Consider the following 23590-nt stretch of genomic DNA (forward strand, 5'->3'; position numbering starts at 1 on the left):
CTATGCTTTCTCTTTGCGTCCGTGCAGGAACGAGGAAGCATCTGTGGTCATCGTGGTCAACAGGTAAAAGAACGGTTCTTTTCCCGTATTATTATTTAATTTATTTGTCTTATAATAAGATTGTCATGGTTGTCCTATTTTGAAAATTCTTGCGTATCTATTATCAAATTGAGCAAAAATAATAATAATAGAAGAATAATAAAAATGTTATTAAAATATTTAAATTTGATATTTAAATTTTATTTAAGACAAGTTTATTATTATTTTAAATATTTATTTGCCCTTTATTTGAGACATTTTTTTATGTTTTATAACGTAGCTTTTTAATAAAAAAATTCTTAAATTAGAAATTTTTATACTAAAAAGTCACTTTAAAAATTAGTAAAAAAATTATCTCAAACAAGACAAATTATTATGTGTGGAGACCAGACGCAGAATGTCGTCCATCCGAAGGCCAACCAGAATGCGCCACATCAACGTACCGAGCCACGATATCGAGCACATGAGTATCATGACGTATTTTAGTTAATCTTCAAACAACATTCAGTGTCCACACATAATAATTAATTCTCGAACAAAGCTTTAAATTATTCAAAAGAATTTATAAATTTTTAGTATATCATCACTTTTTTCACTCAATTTTGATTGATCTTATTTTGAAAATGCATAAATAAATTGTGATAATTAGACTCAACAGTCCCTCAAATTCAATCAGAGGTCACTTGTTAGTCTTCATTTGAGAGACTGTTTTCTAGTACAAAAATTTCTATACTATTTTTTAAAACAATTTTTTTAGTACAAAAATTTGAATTAAAAAAATTTTGCATTAAAAAAACTGCTTTAAAAAGCATGAAAAAATCTTTCCCAAATAAAAATTTGGACATCCATCTATAAAATTAAGCAAGCAGTGGAAAAACTGACTTAAATTCACCTTAGCTATAAATACAAGGAAGCTACAATAAAGTCTACAAATTCTAGAAATCTGAAAGCAGAAAGCTACATGACCAATTCTCTCATATTTTCTTGCAACCTCAATACAAATTACAACAGGTTATTAAATAAACAAAGTGGAGAATACAACACAAGAAAGTTTATAAGCTGCAACTCTGGGAACAATCACAGACGATGAGGAAGTCTTCCAGACTAGAATTTGCATCACTTAGTCTTTTTCTTATTGCCCGATTCAAATACTGAAATAATCTTCTTCCAGCTCCTGATTGCAATGAGCGTTGCGATGACAACCCAGAAGCCATTTGCTCCGACGTAGTATGCCCAGTAGTAGAAAGGACTGGTGGCGAAGTTATCTCCATCCAAATATGAAGTGACAAAGTATACCATGCAGCCATAAAGCTGGCCCAGGCAAATGGCAAACTGGAGGATGTAGCTGTATGATTTTCTTGATGCAATTGCATATCTGAACAGGCATGCAAACAAATAAATATCAAACACTACTGTCCAAAGACAGACTAAGGCTTCGTTTGTGATGACTTTCTTAATCACGAGTAAACGGGAAGCAGTAAAGTAATATTTTAAGCTTTGTTTGGGACGATTTTTTTATTGCTTCTTAAAGCAGTTTACTAGTATAGAATTTTTAATTTTTTTGTGTTATGAGTTATTATTGTATTTTCCATTTATACCCTCATTTGAGGGCCTAGTCATGTGTAAACCCTAGGGGCAAGTTAGTCTTTTATTTTCTTTCATTGTAATGAGGCTATTTAAAGGCCACCTCCTTCTTGGAGGATAATGAAGATTATTATGAAAAAATTCAGCAATTGAGTTATTGTGAGAGTTTGAGAGTTCTTGGAGAGAAATCACTAAGAGAGAGAATACCCACCAACCGCAGGAAGCGTCCGGGCTCGTGGTTATCATCTCCTTCCTCCCCTCTTCCTCCTTCAAGCCATCGTCCTCCCCACTAGATCCCTCCCCATTAAAAGCCAGCCACATCACCTCCTTAGCCGCCGGCCAAGTAGCTCCATCTCTCCCTTCTCCTAGCCACCGGACCCTCCTAACCCCATCCATAATTGCCAGCTAATCCAATTCCCAAACCCCTACCACCACCTAACCTTACCCTAATTCCAACAGTCGGCCATCCTAACCCTAATCCCAAGCCACTGGCCCCAATCCCCTTAACCTCCAAAATTCAAATTCCTATATTGATTGCCTTCCATGTGGGATGAACCTTAACTGGGAAGGTTAATTTCAGATTTCAAATCAATTTGAATTTTGAAATTCTTACCTAAATTGAGGTGATTTATTTTAGAAAAGTTACTTAAATCAAGCCCAATTGAATTTCAAATTGGATTTAATTTAAATTAATGATTCCCAATTTGAGGTTCTTAATTAGGCAATCCTAAATCCTTCCCTAAAAGCCCACTCAAGCCCCAAGCATGCCGCCGGCCCCTTGTCCCCCTTCCCTCTCCCTTTCAGATTAAATTCCTACCTTCTTGAGAGCATCAATTACTTCTCTCATTAAGGACTACCCTTCTTTTTTTGCTCTTGTTTGAAATTCAAATTACATAACCCCAAATCCCTCCAAACAAAAATCTAAATTTGAAAATTTTCTTACCCCTCCCCCATTAACCGCCAGCCCTTCCCCACCTCCTCCTTCCCTTCCTCTCTCCCAAAACAACTACTAAAACCCAATTCTAGGTTTCCAAGTTGCTGTCAGAATTTTCGGGACGTTGCTTGACAGCTGTTCAGAAAATTACTGCACGTCTCCTTGCTGTCCAGCCGGCTGGGAGATCATCGTTTGAAGCCCAAAAGCTACAGCACACCAAAATCTATTGTTCCCTCATGCATGGCATATCCAAAATTTGATCACAGATTCGTTTACAACGACCAAGGTCACGTCGACATCCTCAACTCCCCTTTCTTGATCTCAACCTCGAGGTTGACCAAACCATAGATGATTATGTGGAGAGGATCGTCTTCACCCTCGCTGAAGCTATTGACGAGCAACTTTCTTCCTTCTAATAGCAGATTGTCTCCGAATCCTAAGCAAGGTGAATCTTTCCCCTAAATCTTTTCCTATCTAACTCTTACCCCAAACTTATGGTTTTAATTGATTCATTAAGATCGTGTTAAGTATCTCCGCTGAGCCTAGTAATTTAGAAAGCGAATGAAGGACTCCTCGTAGCAAATAATCTCATTGTTAACGTAGGGATTTATTGTTGTAAATCTCTCGTGTATGCTATGTTTTGAATAATTGATTATTTTGTGATCCTAACCTCTGGTCGTGTGACTTGGCCTAAAGCTAGTCTCATCTCTTTCTTGTTTTATTTCATCGTTTAATCACTACAAGTAGTTTAGTTAATAAAGCTCTCTAAATTAAATTGTGCATGATTCTTTTCTAACATCGCTTAATCATTTAGGTCTTGCATCCTCATTGCTCCTTCACAAATTGTTTTTATGGTCACCCTACCTCCAGTAGGCATTCACCATTATGAACCTACGAGTCTGAATACTCAAAACTGCTATACATAACCAATCATTAGAACAATTCAACAGTTGCATGCATGCATGAGGAAGGAGCAAATGTGCTATAGAGTTTACACTCTTGTCCAAGGATACGCCATTCATTATACTAAGATACTTACCTATAATGCATATTTTATCTTGGTTGCTCCGAAAGTGGATGTAGGTTTTTAGACCAAACCACCTCTCCCCCTTTTGTGTTCAATTTCCTATCTTTGTCTCCTGATAACCTAACTACAACATAATAATTTTCATCTCTCTCTCTCGTTTGAACTCTCCAGCAAGGCTTTTCTCTAGCGGTCCTCTTGAGAAAGTGAGTTTTCACCATTCAGAAGGATGATGTTAATAATAATCAATCAATATTATTAGAAGATAAAGTGATACCTAAGCACTACAAGAACAACATCAAGCCTTTATCCCATTCCGTGGGTCAGCTACATGAATCCTTTTCTTCATGGTGTCCGGTTAAGAGTCAAATTCTCATTTGGATCTAATAAAGAAAGGTCATTTCTAATATTTCCTAACAAAGTCTTTTTAGGTCTACCTCTACCTTTCTTAACATAGGTTAAATCTAATACATCTACTCTCCTAACCGGGACATTGGAAGGCCACCGTTTTATGTGAAGACAAAGTGATACCTAAATATAATATATTTAACTAACTTGAATCTATTGTATAGAAGAATTAGAAAAGATAAGGATATAAATTATAGGGTAAAAGTTGTATGATTAAAATGGAGAAGTGTCCTAGGAGTATTATGCTATTAAAATATATTATCAAGACTAAAAAGGTATATTTTATAAAATATTCAATGATATTATATGGATTTGAGTGTTATGTAGTAAAAAAGTCATTTATTTCTAAGTTAAACTAATGAATTATTATATTAGAGGAACAGTTGAGGTCATCTTCTAGGCGATTTGGGTATATTCAATGAATTGCAAAAAAAAAATGCAACCATTCAATGAGCATATGAAATTAGTGAGGATTGAGTGAGAAGGGGCAAACTTACGGCTATGTGGAAAGAATTCTATAAATGATTTGCAAAGAATAAGTTTAACATCTCAAGCAAAGCTAAACAAGATGAGTGAAAAATGAGGATTCATAAAGTTGACTCCAAATAGTTGAATAAGGCTAATGATGATGATGATGATGATGCCAAGGATGATTGAATGGTGTAAATAGAAGCTCACTTAGTTTACTTTTATTCATTTTTCAAATTCATCGAATACACACCAAATGTCATCACCATTCAAAGTATTTAGTTCTAGGCCATTTAAAAGATTATCCACCTTGAAAATCATAATAATTATCTCATGCAATTAGTGTCACCCTATATAAAATTTTGATGCATTCAATGGTCGATCATATGATCCATATCGAAGGATAGTGTGCGCTGGCATAAAATCAAGAATAATCAATACCAATTATGTTGATCTACTAAAATAGAATGTGTAATGCAAAATGTATAATTTTATCACTTTTAGGACTATTTGATTATCATCAAACTTGATAAAAAGGATTGCTGTTAATGCCCATCACTAAAAGTGCTACTCTCTCTCTCTCTCTCTCTCTCTCTCTCTCTCTCTTTTATATTAAAGCCATAAAAGTTGTTCAAGTGTTATTATTTATATGATTAAAGAATATCATTTGATTTGGCTTGAAAAGAATGAATCATCTTACCAATTAAACGAACTATTATGGTGTTATATTTGCATGTTTAATGAATAATCAAACATCTATAAATTTTATTAAATTTGGTTGTTCGCTAGCACGCAAGCACACGCAGAAATAGGGAGAGATACTATTACACTTTGAGAAGGATAGAAGAGAAACCTTAAGCTATTTTAAATCTTAAGTATTCAAAATGCTGATAGATGATGTAAGATGTGCAAGAAGAATGGACTCTATCTTTCTAAAAGGATAGTTTCATATTAAAGCCATAAAAGTTGTTTAAGTGTTATTATTTATATGATTAAATAATATCATTTGATTTGACTTTGCATGTTTAATGAGTAATCAAACATCTATAAATTTTATTAAATTTGGTTGTTCGCTAGCACGCAAGCACACGCAGAAATAGGGAGAGATACTATTACACTTTGAGAAGGATAGAAGAGAAACCTTAAGCTATTTTAAATCTTAAGTATTCAAAATGCTGATAGATGATGTAAGATGTGCAAGAAGAATGGACTCTATCTTTCTAAAAGGATAGTTTCTCTCTATCTCTCTCTCTTTGTCTCCCTCTCTATCCGTCTCTCCTTAATGCCACCCATATGAGACAAGAAACACTTGTAGATCGCAAGTATTTCATATTAATCTTCTAAAAACAGCGAGAATTCTCCACAAAAACCACGTAAAAATAGAAAAACAGTGGATAATTTGTAATATTTGATGAAATGGAAACGAAAAATACCAAGATACAATTGATCCTCTATTCGAGAGGAGGATCTTTCTCTCCCAAATCTCTAGACGCCGCTAGAGCCCAAAGGAAACCTAAAATCTAAGAGATCTCAAATTTCAGCAAAATTCCCTAGGAAAACAAAAGTCTTTAATGCATACAAATCAAAAGGAAATCCCTAAATAGTCACTACATTCAAATTTCCCTCCAAAATCCCACAAAAATCCTTCCTAAAAAGCTCTGCCAGCTCCTGCGGCGTGTGCGCCTGAAGCAAAAGGCGGAGGCATCCGCCTTGTTCGTCTGGGCCGGTCCCACGTGGACCGACTGGACCAGTCAAATGGACCGGTCTAACAATACTCCCATCCCAAAGATCCACCTTATCCGCAAGGTGGAAAGAAGACACCCTCCTTCATCACAAACGGTAAGAACCTGAAGAGTTCGGTCCTTACACCTATGCCCTGGCGTATACCTTTCGTCACATCTGAAACAGAGCCCTTTCACCCTCTTCTCCTGTAATTCTGTCTCTGTGAGCTTCTTGAAGTGTCCCCAGGTCTTCCTCCTGCAGTCTTTTCCTTTGAAGTCCCCCGAAGACTATTCGGTGTTGGCTCCTTGGATTTCAATATAGTAGTGGTCATCCTGTACAAGTCTCCTGAGCTGTCGCCTCCCGTCTCTCCCTCCAGGTGCCTCTGATCTTCAACCAATTGAGCTAGCTCCATAATCTCTCCCAAGTCACGAGGCCTCATTACTCTAACCGCTGCTCTGATCTCTAGTGTCAATCCCGTCATGAAGTTTCCCTCTAGCACTGTCTCAAAAGGCAGTCCAATCGGCTAGCAAGATACTCGAATCTCTCCTAGTAATCCGTCACTGAACCCTCTTGTGTCAAGGCGAAGAATTGCTTGTAGAAGTCTCCTTCCCTGACGTTTGGAAATGTTCTACCAAACAATTCTTGAACTCTCTCCAACTCTGTGTGGGTCGTCGCATGCCTCTCCACTGATACAAAGACAAAGCCTTCCCTTCTCAATATAGGCTTGCCACCTTCAATCTCTCCTCCTCTGTCAGCCCATTGACGGCAAAATATCTTTCTACATTGTAGATCCACCCGTGCGCATCCTCCCCCTCAAAGATTGGCATCTTCAGCTTCCTCACCCTCGGGTCACACCCGTTTCCCCTAAATCCTCTATACCTACCCATTCCTCGAAGCGGAGTTGCTCCCCAATTGTTATGATCTTCCCTCCAACGATCATACCCAAACCATTCATCAAAATCCCTTCTTCTTCTTTCAAAATCAGCACCCCGGCGATCGAAATCATCCCATCTCCTTATAAATTCAGCACCCCTTCTTGCGTAGCCAATACTCATCTTGTAACGCCCTAAGATCTAACTTGGAAAGAATTTCAATCAATTCATTAAAACCATTTACCAGAGCTATCTATAACTTCAATCAAACAGTCTAGCAAAAAAAAATCTATAACATTTATAACATCAATGTACAAGTCGATTCAAACATCAAAAGATCATATACAATACTCAGGAGCTACACTATGAACTGACATCTATCCAGTCCTGAGTACAAAAGAATCACTATAACAAAAAAGGACAAAAACCTGGAGATTCCTGATCAACCTCAATCTCCTGCTCTCTTGCCCTGACCTGAAAATATTAACCACATATAATGAGCTTCAAAAAGCCCAGCAGGTCACCTAATACCTACAACTGAAATCAAAGCACGATACTGGAAACAATATGCATGTCAGTCAAGGGTCTAACAATACTCCCCTCCCAAAGATCCACCTTATCCGCAAGGTGGAAAGAAGACACCCTCCCTTACTTCTTCATCACAAACGGTAAGAACCTGAAGAGTTCGGTCCTTACACCTGTGCCCTGGCGTATACCTCTCGTCACATCTGAAACAGAGCCCCTTCGCCCTCTTCTCCTGTAATTCTGTCTCTGTGAGTTTCTTGAAGTGTCCCCAGGTCTTCCTCCTGCAGTCTTTTCCTTTGAAGTCCCCCGAAGACTCTTTGATGTTGGCTCCTTGGATTTCAATAAAGCAGTGGTCATACTGTATGAGCCTCCTGAGTTGCCGCCTGCCGCCTCCCATCTCTCCCTCCAGGTTCCTCTGATCTTCAACCAATTGAGCTAGCTCCATAGTCTCTCCCAAGTCACGATGCCTCATTACTCTAAACGCTGCTTTGATCTCTAGTGTCAATCACTTCATGAAGTTTCCCGCTAGCACTGTCTCAAACGGCGGTCCAATCGGCTAGCAAGATACTCGAATCTCTCCTAGTACTCCGTCACTGAACCCTCTTGTGTCAAGGAGAAGAATTGCTCGTAGAAGTTTCCTCCTCTGCCATTTGGAAATGTCCTACCAAACAATCCTTGAACTCTCTCCAACTCCGTATGGGTCGTCGCATGTCCTTCCACTGATACAAAGACAAAGCCTTCCCTTCTAAATATAGGCCCGCTGCCGTCAATCTCTCCTCCTCTGTCAGCCCATTGACGGCGAAATATCTTTCTACCTTGTAGATCCACCCGTGCGCTTCCTCCCCCTCAAAGATTGACATCTTCAATTTCCTCTAAATCCTCCATACCCTCCCATTCCTCGAAGCGGAGGTGCTCCCCAATTGTTATGATCTTCCCTCCAACGATCATACCCAAACCATTCATCAAAATCCCTTCTTCTTCTGTCAAAATCAGCACCCCGGCGATCGACATCATCCCCTCTCCTTATAAATTCAGCACCCCTTCTTGCGTAGCCAATGCTCATCTCCTTCCTAGAAAGTGGTTCTAGATGAAGCATTCAGTCTTCTCCCTCCAGGATCTCCACTTCTGGCTTTTCCCTTCCCTTAAACGTGTTAAGTTCCCATCTCTTCCATGGCCACCAGTAGTTTCCTTTGCTTTCGATGTCACCGGTTTGGTTTTGGCTTCAAGCAATTTCTTCAACATGTTTTCCACCATGACAAACTTTTCCTCTATTTTTTCATTGACGTATGCAATCTGACTTTGAAAATCAGTCATTTTTTCCTCATAATCTGCTTTGAGTTGCCCAAGTTCTCCCTCCAAAACTTCCACTTTCCTTCCAGCCATTGGTTCCCCTTCGATCGACGTGCTCTGATACCAATTTGATAGGAAACACTTGTATATAGCAAATATTTCCTATCAATCTTCTAAAAAACAATTTGAATTCTCCACAAAACTCCCGCAAAAATAGGAAAACACTGGATAATTTATATTATTTGATGAAATGAAAATGAAAAATACCAAGATACAATTGATCCTCTATTCGAGAGGAGGATCTTTCTCTCCCAAATCTCTAGACGCCGCTAGAACCCAAAGGAAACCTAAAATCTAAGAGATCTCAAATTTCAGCCAAATTCAGGATGCCCTAAACCTAGGAAAACAAAGTCTTTAATGTATACAAATCAAAAGGAAACCCCTAAACAATCCCTACATTCAAATTTCACTCCCAAATCCCTCAAAAATCCTTCCTAAAAAGCTCCGCCAGCTCCTGCGGCACGTGCAGCTAAAGCAAAAGGCGGAAGCGTCCGCCTCGTTCATGTATGGGCCGGTCCCGCGTGGACCGGTCTAACAGTATGTTAAGGATAAAACAAGATAAGCAAACTTAATATAGACAGAGAAATTTATATCCAAGGAAAACCCTACAAGTATCATGTTGAGATTAACTTAGATATAATAGGTCTAGACGTCTAGTTCAGTTAAAGCCAAAATTCTAAACCCATTTAATAAAAGGATTTTTCATCATTATAAAAAAACCCAATTGTTATAACAAGATTGTCTTTTTAGGTTGGGCAATACAAATTAGGTCACCATGTCAATTTTGTATTAGGTAAACACTAGCCTAACAAGAATTAATTGTTTCTCATGTTAGGTATCATTCCCATTTGTTATTGAGTTAGGGCTTTGAAATATTATCTTTTGGTTGCTTAAACCTTGAGTGTGAATTGGACTCAGCTTGTCTAGATTAATATCGAGTCATTTTTAGTTGAACCTAAACCCACTCATGAACATGAACTTAAATCTCTAACTATGCTTGTATGGGTGTGTGCACATGTATATGGCTTGATATTTAATATAGCATCCAATTCATCTACCGAACTACAAATCTTAAAGTCTTACATACCTAAGAAAATTGTCAAAGCAAAATCACTCATATCTTTGGAAGACAACAAAAGAAGGCATTTTCTCATGTAAATAGTAATTACTAGAACATGTATCAAATATGAAATAATGAAAAGTGGCAAAGTAAAAGATAAACTTACACAACTAGCAGGCAAGCTGGACCCTCTATCGCAGCAGTAAATCCTTCAAGTGCAACAATTGCTGAATCTCTACTAACATATCTTGAATCACCCTTACCATACTCTTTCCCTAAAAAAAATGAAGAGATCATTTAGAAGTGAAGGCTCTAATAAGCTACAAATGTCAATCCAAAACAACATTAACAAGTTTTTTATACAAAGAGGTGAATCCAATAACACTTACATAGTTCATCGAGATAGAAGGGAGTTTTCTTCTTGAAGAAGTCTGGAACAAAAGCAAAATACCCTTCAAGGATTATGTGAGTCAATCCCGAAAATGCCCACCAACACATAAGTAGCCTATCCGTCTTTGATAACTTTGGAAAGCGCCCTACAAAAAGAAACATATTAAAGTTATTGTTCTGCATAAAGATCCTTGTAAGCACCATCCTAAATTAAAAAAAAAAAATCTAAAATAATTAAAGTAAAGCATTTTTAAAATCAAAGTTGCAGGTTCCAAAATCTGGATGAGAATGACAGGAGGATTAACGAGTAAAACTTATGACAAAATCCGTTATTTGAATCTCAAATTTGAAATTCGTTGCCCGGTGTTCTTCAAAAGCAATGCATCACAACTTTTTTTTTTTTTAATGCATCACAACCTTGTGGTCATAAAATGAGATAAACAAGGGCTATTTAGGACATCATCTACAGGTGTCACACCATAAAATAACCCAATAGGGGTGAGTAATAGGCAATGTTTAATTAATATGCACACAAAAATGATGTGCCAAAACTTACCCCAATTACGGTAAAAAATGAAAGTGTTGACTAAATCCAAACTAGCTTTGGTTTTATTGCATTTGGGAATGGAAATACTAGCAACTCTTTAATAAAATTTTTAAGACAAACAGGAAGAAAAATACATGGTAAAGATATGAATTTAGATAACAAAATCTAAAAACAAAAGAAATCTATGATTATGGAGACTATAAGCAAATTAAACTTAAGAGTCATAAATGAAATTATAATATAAGGTGATCAAATATAGGAGAAAAATTCATGTTAGTATTACACACTTTCCATGCTCAGGTGATTAACGAAAAAGTTTAAATAGTGATAAAGGGATCTTGTTATAATTTTAATCATTTTTAGAAGGCACATAAACAAGTGTCATGATAATTGATTAGGAGAGTGTAAAGAAGAAAAAAGTGTTAAAAGGTATGTTTAAGTTATTAACATTTTATATAATGGAACACTAACCAGTATTGGGAGTAATTATGATATGAACATTTTTTTAATTAGAATAGAATCACATCAATGTCTATCATTACGTATGTGCTATTTATATTGTTATAGAGATTACTATCCAAGATACTCAAAATGGGGTATCATAAAGAAAGCTAAATGTAGATGATAGCTTTGATAAGTGGCGCCTCTTCTGAATTATGTTACAAGTATAGGAAAACAAAAAAAAAATGAAGATAAAAGGCTTGAGATTAATAGACAAAGACTAAGTACATAATATGCAAATTTATTATTGTGAAACTGATTACTATAAATCAATGTTATTGGAAGATGATTCCAAGCCTCCTAGGGGTGATGAATTTAAGGACATATAATCTATTACATATAAAAATGAAGAAATTGATAAAGACATAACTTCTAAATTGAAAGCAATGTAGATAAAGTTAGAAGTATCACACAAATACTATTTGATAAAGAATGTCACAGAGAATTTAAGGTCATTTATAAAATTGCAAATAGACAAGAATATGACAGGGCTTGAGTGTTATGAAACAAATAAAACATTAATAGTTAAGTTAATAATGGAAACAAAGAATTTCAAAATGTTATATATGACAAAACTAGAAATGATGGTATGAGAAATGCTATATTGGAATTGAAGTGAAATCCATTAAAGATATGATGGTAAAAAAATAAAATTTGGTGATTTTGAAATCTAAAATAAAGAGAAGATGGACCAATAAACCAAATTAAAGAGAATTTGCATGGAATGATTAAGAAATAATCAATAAAAAACAAAAGTAACATGACTATTGTGCTATAAGATTCACAAAAAATAGAGTTAATTTATCATGCAATGCTTAATAAACGAAAGGAGAAGTTTGATTAATAAAGTCAACCCAAAATAGAAAGGATGCAGCTAATGATGATAATTATAATGATGAAATCATTAAAATAAATTAAAAATTATGTCCCAGAGTACATATTAACAACATAAATGCAAGCCCTAATTTAGTAGGGCATTAGTAACTAAAATAAATGCCAAAATTAATAGTAGGGAAAAAGAACTGTCATTTATATATAAATGCACATATTACAAGATAGAATATGTATCCACGATATACAACAAAAAAGGGTTTTCTATGATCATGGTAATTATAGAACAAAATCATGAATGCAAATGTTTCAATGAAAAAACTAAAATGTTGAAGAATAGAAAAGCTCTTCTAGAATGTAAAGGCTCCTTGCTTATGATACACTAACATGCTGTTATTTACCTCATTTCTGCATGAGGTCTCAGTCTCCTGTCATTGTCTCCTAGCATGTAGGTCTCTCTTTTTTTTTTTTGCCATCTATCTCTTGAAGGTTAGCATCTACGTCTCCCTACCTTAGTGTTGAAGACACATATAGGGTTCTCTCCAAATCGAATCATGTTGACCCTTTGTTGTCGATCGAGTCCAACATGAATTGATTTCAAATAGATTAGTATAATCAAACATTGTTGAATCAATTCGACTCGACTCGAGTCCAATTCAATGTGACAATTTCGATCAACACCGACTAACTCATCTCAGGTTAATTTGAATCAAATTGGCGTCGATTAAAATGAATCAACTCAATCCATAGTGAATTAAAATTTGACACTAATCGAACTTGATTCAATCAAATATATGAAATTGGATGATGTCGAGTCAATTCAACTTGATGTTCGATTCAACCTTGACACCATCATCGACCAATTAAATTGAATCGAGCGTAGCTCAAATTAATTAAAATCAATTTGATTTCAATCAAATAAGTTCAATTGAGGACATCGAGTTGATTCGATTTAACTCAAATACAATTTGAGCTTGATAGCTTCGATTGGCCTAATTTAGCCCGCCTCGACTACAAAAATCAAATAGAACTTAACCGACAAAAAATTGATTTGATCCAAACAAATTTGAACAAAATTAAATATTATCCAAACAAAATTTATTCAATTTTTTAACATTAAATCTTAAATTAACCTTTTAATGATCCTAACATTATGCGAAATGAATAGTAGCTATTGAATTTGATTAAAATAGAGAGGCAAGAGGGTCTTTTTTCCCCCTCAACAAGTTATTGTTGTGTTGGGCGGCTACATGCGCACTACTTACCCATGTAGTAGAAGAGGACTGTTTAGGAAGCATTTGATTGGGTGAATTAGGCGGCTATTTTATTTTGAATAGAAATAAGAGCAGAAATATGAGCTTCTTCTTTCTAGAGTTCTTCATCCCTTCGTCCCAGACACTTCACTGGCTTCCTCTCTTCCCTTGACGGGAAGCCTAATTCTCTCACAACTTTGCTACTCCTACATGTTGCACCCCTTTCACGAGTCGTATCCAGACCTCGTCAGCCCACGTGCGTGACCCATCTGCCATCCCAACATGCATCTTTGGACCTAAAGCCTCAGGCCCAACTTGCTTTCTCCCACGTTCTCGCACACGCACCCTGCCGTTCTGACCCTAACTGCTCTATTGCCTGTACATGTCTACCCCATAATAGCCTCACACGATTTGAACCTGCATGCCCCTGCGATACCAACCAAATGCTTGGATGAGTGTGCGAAAGCGAGTAGGCGCATGCTCACATGGGCGAGTTCGGTGGAGTTCACGCATGGTGCATATACGGGATAGAGCAGGGGTCTGATAGGGGCACACAAGCGTTTGGCTGGGATCTTGGGGGCACGCGAGTTCAAATCATTTGAGGCTATTACGGGATGTAAACCTGTAGGCGATAGAGTAGCCAGGGTCAAGTCAGTGGGGTTGCGTGTGCGAGAACGAGGGAGCAAACATGGTTAAGCTTGAGGCTTTGCATGCAAAGATGCACGCTGGGCTGGCAGACGGGTCACGCACGTGGGCTAACGGAGTTCGGACAGGGCTCATGAATGGGGGGCAGCATGTGAGAATGATGGAGTAGGAAAGTGGTGAGAGAATTGAGCTTCCTGTCAAGGGAAGAGAGGGAACCAATGGAGTGTTCGGGATGAAGGGATGAGGAACTCCAAAAAATAAGAAGTCCATCAATCTGCTTTTCTTTCTATTCAAATTAAAATAGCCGTCCGATTCACCCAATTAAATGCTGCCTAAATAACCCTTTTCTCCTGCTTGGGCAAGTGGCGCACATGCAATATACAACTGCCCAACATAGCCAATAAATTGTTGAGGGGAAGAAAGATCATCTTGCCCCTCTATTATAATTAAATCCAAGGGCTAATATTCATTTTGCAAGATTTTAAAAGCATTAAAGGGTTAATTTAAGATTTAACGTTAAAAAACTGAAAAAATTGAATTTGAATTATATTTCATTTTATTCAAATTGATCTATCAATTTTGTGACGGTTAAGTTCGATTTGATCTAGATCGAGTCGAGGTGGGCTCAATTTGGTCGATGAAGCTGTCGAGCTCAAATTGTGTTCGAGTCAAGTTTAATTGACTCAATGTCGCTCGATTGAACTTATTTAACTGAAATCGGATTGTTTTAATTAATTCAAGCTCTACTTGATTCAATTCAATGGGTCGACAATAGTATCGAAGTTGAATCGAACTCGAACCGAGTCGAATTGACTCGATGTCGTCCAATTTTATATATTTGATCGAATCAAATTCAATTAGTGTCAAATTTTAATTTAATTTAAATGGATTCAATATGGATTGAGTCGATTCATTCTAATCGACACCAATTTGATTCAAATTGACCCGAAAAGGGTTAGTTGATGTCAATCGAAACTGTCGCATTTGAATTGAACTTGAGTCAAGTCGAATTGATTCGACAAAGTTCGATTACACCAATCTATATGAAATCAATTTGGTTTCGACTCGATCAACACCAAAAGGTAGACAAGATTTGATTCGAAGAGAACCCTACATGTGTTTTTAACACTAAAGTAAGGAGACCTACATGCTAGGAGGCAATGATAGGAGACTGAGACCTCATAAAGAAATGAGGGCAACAGTTGTGCTACTAAGTTCCTCTGAGAGGTTAAAAATACATAAAAAATTAAAGCTCATTAACATATCGCTCGAGTCCTTAAGAATGAAAATTACGTAGTAATTCAATAAAAAAAGGATGAAGAATGGTAATACAATGATCAATAATATAATTCCAATATCTCATATGCTTCTTCATAAGCATGGCTTTACTTGTAGTTCCACCATTCTCAAACATGAGATAAGCATTTGAATGATTAGTTACTACTACAACCACAATATTAAAATTGCCATGATCACAATCATCGACCTCATCTCAAATATCTTGGATCTACCATATGAATTTACTGTATCAGGCTTATATAACAATTATAGTTTGAAACTACATTTCTTGAAAGACTGGTTCTTACAAATGCTACGTAGTTTTATATCCACTCTACATGCAAATCTATTCATCTAGCAGGGCCTATGTGATTCATTTATTCATATCAAGTATCAACATTCATATTATTTCTACTGCTTACAGTGCCTCAACCCTTTTAGTTCAAGATTAAGTTAAAATTAGGCTTTTATTTATTGCCTGTTCTAAATAAGTTTTTTTCAATTTGGAAGGTTGGAATGGCTAATCTTTTTTGGCTAAATTTTTCCGGAAGATAATCCACCATCTCCTCCTATTAATTATGGTGCCATTGTCTTGGGATTAACTTCAAATCTTCCCATGTCAAACAAATAAAACACTTATGCATATCAAGGGAAAATTTGAAAAACCTTCATTCAACTCTGCAATATTATGTGTTTATTTGGACTGCTAATCACCTTTTGACTCGATCTAAACTCGAAGCAACTAAACCTTACACTAAATTCCAATCCAGAAGCCAAAAAGCCACTAGCATGCCCATCTCCAACCCTTACTTACAGAGAGAAACTTCTAAGATCACTCCGACAAAATAACAATTCAAAAACCTGAATAATAGATACTTGAGCGGCGGTCAACGATCTCACACCAGAAAACATCCACGCGCTTTCCAGTGCCAAATCAAACAACTTTCCATGGGAACATCAAACAAGCTAACTCTATCAAAAGGAAAACGTATTCATGTTTCGTAACAATGAATTTCTCGGAAAGCTTCCAAATCGCATACCTGAAGCAGTCTTAAATTAACCTAGGAGCTCAGATCTCCAAGCAATGGCATTAAGTTCATTTCTTTAAGAGCGCATGATTTCGAGAAAAGGGAAAAGAGAAAACCTGAGAGAAACCAGATCGCGGCGACGACGACGACGGAGGAACCGAGATAGGGCAGAACGATGTCGATCTGGGATAAGGAAAGGGGCACATAACCCGGAAGTTGGAGGTCCCTGGGACTGTAGGGATGCTCGTAGCTCGCCATCTTTACTCAAACTCTTTTGGTCCTCTTCTTCCGGCCACCGAAAACCGGAGTGAAACCTATAGGAATGGAGAGCGCCCATTGCCATACTCATTTAATATGGGAAACGCTGGCTTTGGTTCAACTTCCCTTGTCATTTTAAACAATATTTAATTTTAAAAATATTTAAATTAAGGCATAGCTGGCGGCGTCGTGTCTTGCGTTCTTTTATTAAAATGATAGTGGTGGTTTTTTTATTTCAATATCTTCAAACAAAATTCACAAATGGCCTTTGCAAGAACAACTCTGATACCTCATCATAAATCAATTTCATCAACACAAACTTCGATCTACGCTTCAATTAAAACTTTTACAATTATATTTAGAACTTTTTAGACTTTGATTTCAACTTAGTAAAACTGATCAACTCGATGAGACACAAACTCAATCACTCTAGAAAAAGATTCAATTCGAATCCAAACAAATCCCAAGTCGAAGCATGACGCATAGTGATTTGAAATATAATTGAGGGAGCAAAGGATTTTCAAATTTGGCATGCTTATAGTTAAGTTGAACGTCTCGACAAGAGGAATCCAACGAGCTCTTAATTCTGACATTATTAAGGCTCTTAAATGCTGAAGATCAAAGAAATCGACACAGGCCGATGCAAAGATCCGACTTTTCTTAATATTTACAAGCATGATATTCAAAAAAGTTTATAAATAGGCTCGCTTTCTATATGAGGAGAACATTTTGGCTACATATTCAAAAGGCCCAAAGGCTTTAAAATCCCAAAGCTCCATTATAGTACCACCAACGTTGAATTACAGCTTGATCTCCATTGTTGAACTTTTGCCACCCGAACGGCACCATTTGACCTTCATCATCTGATTGTTGTCATCAAATCTTCACCGCCCGACCAGCATCGGTTGACCATCACCTTATTGTCGTCATCAAACAACCACGTAATCACAATCGAACCACCAACCAATAGTTGTCAGAGCAAGCAAAGTTATCATCTCACCTTTATAGTCTGCTTGTTATCATCAAACATTTGTCTCCTAACATCAGTCATCAAACAACCAACTGATTATCGTTATTGAACCACCACTTGACTGACATCCAACACCTGCTAGATGTTCACGATCGAACCTTTGTTACCTGATCCCCATCATTGGACAACCGCCAAATTGCTATCAAACCACTGCCTCATCGTAGTTGTCAAACCTTCGCTGCTTGGTTGTCATCATTGAATCTTCATCAGTCGATTGGACACATAGGTCCACACAATTACTACTGTCAAATCTTCACCATCAGATTGTCATCACCAGATTATGACCCAACCACAATTATTGGAACTTCTTAGCCACAACTATATGAATGTCTTTCACACACTATGTTGAATCTATCATATTTCTACCAGCTATATGAACATTTATAATACTAATGTCCCCTAGTTAAAAGATGGACAAATTTGTGCAATCAATACTCACATAATGGGTTACTTGGTTTATTAAAAAAGAAATGCAATATAAAATGATTTGTGATATATTTAAAATATTTGAAGTTATTTGGATGAGTGAAATAAATGCATGAGATTATCTTTGACAATAATAGTGGTGGACAGTCATGACAACTGGCGATGACCAATGGTAGGCGAAAATTGTGGGAAGCAGAGCACGGTCAGTCGACGACAACAAGTAAATAGCAGTCGGTGGTGTTAGGTGGTTGCATGGCTGTAGTGGTAGTTGGTGGTGGACAGTGGAGGGCGATGGGGGCAACTGATGGTTGTAGTAGATGGCATGTGGCAACCTATCTACTTGTGACAACCCATAATTTCTAAAAAGTAATTTTAACATACAAATCTGAATTTTTGTTTGAACTGATGCACAACAATGTTGTTCCTTTGAGCGCTGCGACGACAGAAATTACCATGGTTGTATTGACGCCTATGTTCTTTAATAATTTTGGATTCAGCATGCAACGCTGGATTGTAGTGTTATGGCACTATGCACTAAATTTTGTTAATGAGTTTATTGTATTAGCATTGTACAAAAATCCATCACACGGAGACAATATATTTAATGAGTTTATGCACTAAACTTTGCTAGTGTTTATCATCTATTATAAATAATATCCTTTCCCATAATTATGAAAGATGGCAATACAATATAGTAAATGCAAACTATAGATAATGAATTATGCGGTGTAAGTTAGAAGAGCCATATGGTATAGAAGCTATCTTCAAGAGTCATTTTTTGCTTATTTGGTTGTTGTCATTTGATGTAGGGGAATTAGAGACCCAAATATCCAGCATCTGATGTTGGGTGTTAAGAGTTGTATATATATGCCATACACCGATCTTATAAGTATTAGCATTTGTTGATTTTGTTGGAGGCGAATAGATACAGGTAGTGTGTTTACCATAGTCGAGTGATGCTATTTGGAGGATCATAGGCGGAAGATGGCGGACAAAGAACTATTGTTGGGCAACAAAGGATGGGGGATAGTAGTGGGCAACGAAGGATGGGGGATAGTAGTTGGGGGATAATGGTTGAAGAATTATAGCCAGATAATAGTGATTGGGAGAACGCATTCAGACAATGATGGTCAGAAACACGTGATCGATCGATGTAGGTTAGAGGATCTTATATGGGAAATGATGTTTGGAAGAACCATAGTAAGAGGATGAAGGTTGAAGGATCATAGTAGAGCAACTCACCATTATCTTTACCGAACTGAGAATTGTGAAGTGGAAGATATTTACAGTCATGCTCGAGAATCAGTAAAAAGTGTAAGCAATGAATCCTTGGTTTCTACAAAATAACAACAAAAACAACCAAGTGAAAATTATTGTTTAACATTTCAAAAGAATATCTGCAAAGCAAGAAACTTATAAACACTAAATGTGGTCTACAAATTACACCTATGATATGAAAAAAATAATCTTCAAATCTATACAATCATGATACAAAAAGATAAGTGAAAATTAAAGCGATAAACAGAATTTCCAGACACTACAGAGGTAAAATTATGAGAGCAAAGACACTCTCTCTTGTCTTTCTCTATCATCATCACCACCACCATCTTCAACCAATATTGGCTCGCTCCAACCAGCAGTTCTTGAAGGGTAGAATTTTGCACGATCAAAGATGGTCGCCCTAAAGCCCGTTGCTCTTGAAGACACCATAGGCATTACAAGCACTGAAGATGCATTAATGGATTCTTCACTTAGACCCACTGATGAAGAGCAAATAGCCTGCAGAAGGATAAAAACTGTGTAAACTGAAACAATCAATCTTGGTAATAAAGATAGTTCCATTTCAAAGGAAAAGACACCTTAGCTTTTGCAAAGACAGTTCTTGCATTCTCCAGAACTCCATTTGTAAATGATTTCCGAAAATTTATTCCAGTCTCCTGTGTCAACGTGGATGCGCTGCTGCTGAGACAGTTAGTATGTGTTACGAAGAGCAGGCTAATTTAGGCTTTGTTTGGGAGGGCTTTCTTATTCAAAAATTAAAACTTTTGAATTAAAAAGTTGTTTTAAGAAACAGTAAGAAAGTCGTCCCAAACGAAACCTTAAAGGCTATGAAGGACCAAAATTTTGTTTTAAAAGGTAAAGTGCAACATTGTGGTATGTCTGGAATCTGCAACATCTAATATGCAGTAAAACAAAGAAACAAGGAGAAGAGCAATCACCAGTTTACATCGGCTGCAAGGCTTTGATCTGAGGAAGAAGTTAAAGAATAAGAATCCATCGTTTCACCACCTGAAAGAAGTTATGAGAATTAAACGGTACAGAAGCGTAGGAATAAGAAAGAAAGATCCTTGATGGCGCTACCTTTAGAGTCATCAGGTGCCAGCAAGGTAATGCCTATGAATACAAATGACATGCCGATTATGAACATTGTTATCCGTAATGTATCAAAAACCTGCATGTAAGCAAGTTATTTAATTTTGTGCAATAAGTTTAATAGAGGGTCTGCACCATTGATGTATGTTTCTTCACATAAGTGCACATTCCTTGGCATGATTTCATGCTTTTTTGCTTCTATAGCACATAAATGTGTGCGCCTGTGAATGCATAATTGATAATTCTCAGGTGAATTTGAGCAGGCTTACTTGATATTCTTGAAAATATATAAATCCTGTACAGATAGAGAAGAAAGTCCATGCAATCTGAAACATGGGGACAATAAGGATTGCATCGAAGAGTGACAATCCTTCATTTAATCTCGCCATCTGCAATAAAAGGGGGATCACATTATATAATTCAGGAAAAAAATGACCAGATTGTTGCAGTATTTGCTCTGGCATTATTAAATTAAAGTACCCAAAACCCAGCCGTGCTGAAGAACAACAAAAGCAGCGAGTATGTAAACCAGCTATGTAGATGATAATTGCTGCTCATGGTCAACCTCAGCATGTTAGATCTGTAAAATAACAAAAGAACCAGTCAAAAGGACTCCAGGAAAAAAACTTAAAAGATTGGATGTGAGAACCAAAAAGATCAGGTATTTATCTAAATATCAACTAATTTATTTTTGTGTTTAAATAAATAGATTTATGTTATAGATAATTATTAGAATAATTTAAATCAAAACAATAATAATTCTGAAAGAATGTATTCCTTGGAGAATTTTGATGAGCAGTTAGAATGTGGGACCCACTTCCCATTGATCTCATCTACTTAACCGCGTATATTCCATAGATATAGCAAGTGAAGGTTTCGGTGCAGAGAAAATTTCCTTAGGGTGTTCGGCAATAGATACAGAATTTACTATTCACCTATTCAGAGGTTGTAGGCGGAGAAGGAAAATCCTGTAGCAGTGTTCGTTATACTGTCTGCTTGCGGGAATACCATTTGTTTCGGTATAATAGAGGCAGGCAAGTGTCACTGGGCACTAAGGAATTCACATAAGTCCTGTTACTGGGAGAATTCGGCCTATGTGCAGAAATTCTATAGGGAATTCGGTAGTGCAAGGAAGCCAAACCCATATCAGTTCAGTGCAGAAATTTCTGAGAGATCACTTCAGGTATGGGAAGTATTTTTGATAGTAAATGTATTTAATAAATAACATTCAGGATTTAGAATGATGAATCTAATTGGAATTGTAATTATAGTTGTGGTAGAAGCAATAAAGGAAGAGAGAAGAAAGAAGAAATTTAAAAAGAGGAAATCAAGGAAAGTTCTTTTGGTATGTGCTTAGGGTAGATATCCAATTGGCAGTGGAAGTTCTTAAAGATGTTATAACTTATGGTGTCATAGATAAGTTTGATCATATGCAAAAAGAAAGCTTTGAAGCGACTTATAATAGTAGAAGAGTTTGTAGTAGGGAATTGGAAAAGATGACTCGGCAAGAAGGTAAGTATTGCCAAATTAATGTTTAAAGAAAGTTATGTGTTATGATGAATTTATTTTCTTTAAAATGTTTTCTCCAAGCTTTTGAATATGATCTAATACTTATACCTTTTGCTATCATATAAGTTCACGTAAGGTTTGGTCACATCATTTAAATTAGGGCTGCAAGCGAACCAAACGTTCGACGAGCTACTCGTTGTTCGGTTCGACTAAAGCTCGTTCGTGATCGTTTAATTAACTAAACAAACAAACATGAACAATATTTTAAATACTCGATTCTTAAATAAACAAACTTGAACACTAATGCGTTCGACTCATTTATGTTCGCGAACAACATCATTTGAAGTTCACGAACAAGCTCGACATTAAGCTCGATAAAAGCACGATTCGTATTCAATTTTGAACTCGTGAATAAGCTCGATAAAAATAATTAATATTTGACTATAGATTAATAAATATATATAGACATTGCCTTTGTTACATAGACAATTGATTTTATTATAAATGTGTTTGTTCAAAGATATGTTCATGAACGTGTTTGTTTGATAGTTAAAAAAAATTCGTTAAATATGTTTGCGAACAAGCTCGATAAGCATTAAACGAACGAACATGAACTGAACATGAACCAAACATGAACACTCATTAATTTAAATGAACCAAACACGAACACAAACAATAAAGCTCGACAAACATGAACCAAACTTGAACAAGATAATATTAAATGAACACAAACATGAACACTCACATACTCGGCTCGGCTCGGATCGGCTCGGTTCGTTTGCAGCCCTAATTTAAATGGTTCTATGTAAGAATGTTTGGAAGAAAGTAAAGTTTCTTGAAAATTTATGCATATTACTTATACACAAGATATGTCATGAATGATAATGAAAACTGATATGATATGAATTATGAAAGAATGTTGAATACTAAATTAATGTAAAATTTGACTATGAATAATGTATGTCTTATCATTCTAGTTGGGACAAAAGGGTTCTCATATCAGAACTACATGATAAGTGAGGCAAAAGGGACCCCATAGAATTATGAAACCTGCATAGCAGGTGGGGCAAAAGGGACCCCAAAAGAGGCAAAAGGAACCTCTATGTAATTCAATGACGATAATGCCAGGTTTACCTAGGCTCCATTGAATAATATTATGAAAATATAGTCAAATTGATGTGGACATCGATCAGAGGTTCAAGCATGTGTATCACCGGAGCCAGCGCAGATCGACGGCTACAATTCAGAGCCTTTACTTTTGATGTATTTCATGTGTTATTTAGTTTGCATTTCCATTTCCTAGTTTACCCTTATGAGGAGTGTTGTCTTATTGTAGCCCGAAGGGCATTTGAGTATTTTTCATTTCTTTATGTTGAAAGACCTATATATAGTGGTCTCATGCTTTGTAAAAGGTTAATGAATATTGGAATGAAAATGGTTTTGTTTCTACTTCTTCTTATTGCATGAGAGCTTGAGAAGAGAGAGAGCTCAAGGGGAGCAATTCGCAAGGCCTACCAGTCATTGGAAGAGTCCGC

The 23590-nt window shown here is 36.5% G+C and overlaps 2 protein-coding genes across 4 annotated transcripts in view; both read right to left on the reverse strand.

The window, feature by feature from the left end:
• Positions 1-891: 891 nt before the first annotated feature.
• Positions 892-16789, reverse strand: LOC110096374 (probable 3-beta-hydroxysteroid-Delta(8),Delta(7)-isomerase). The gene is made up of 4 exons (XM_020822287.2): positions 16576-16789; positions 10376-10522; positions 10153-10261; positions 892-1414 (listed from the first exon to the last, which is right to left on the reverse strand). Exons 1-4 carry the CDS (start codon positions 16715-16717, stop codon positions 1156-1158), a joined length of 657 nt encoding a protein of 218 aa, XP_020677946.1. The 5' UTR covers positions 16718-16789; the 3' UTR covers positions 892-1155.
• Positions 16790-19531: 2742 nt separating this feature from the next.
• Positions 19532-23590, reverse strand: part of LOC110096372 (probable magnesium transporter NIPA8) — a 33457-nt gene continuing 29398 nt past the window's right edge. The window contains exons 9-14 of one of the 3 annotated variants that reach the window (XM_020822285.2): positions 21027-21126; positions 20816-20935; positions 20535-20625; positions 20393-20462; positions 20033-20129; positions 19532-19952 (exon numbers count right to left, since the gene is read on the reverse strand). In XM_020822285.2, coding sequence (XP_020677944.1) covers positions 19725-19952; positions 20033-20129; positions 20393-20462; positions 20535-20625; positions 20816-20935; positions 21027-21126 — 706 coding nt within the window. In that variant the 3' untranslated portion in view covers positions 19532-19724. Of the gene's footprint in view, positions 19953-20032; positions 20136-20392; positions 20463-20534; positions 20626-20815; positions 20936-21026; positions 21127-23590 lie in introns of all 3 variants that reach the window. The other 2 variants (XM_020822283.2, XM_020822284.2) reach the window with 2 other exon arrangements.

This window comes from Dendrobium catenatum, unplaced genomic scaffold (genome assembly GCF_001605985.2).
Source record: "Dendrobium catenatum unplaced genomic scaffold, ASM160598v2 fragScaff_scaffold_621, whole genome shotgun sequence".
Taxonomy (NCBI): domain Eukaryota; kingdom Viridiplantae; phylum Streptophyta; class Magnoliopsida; order Asparagales; family Orchidaceae; genus Dendrobium; species Dendrobium catenatum.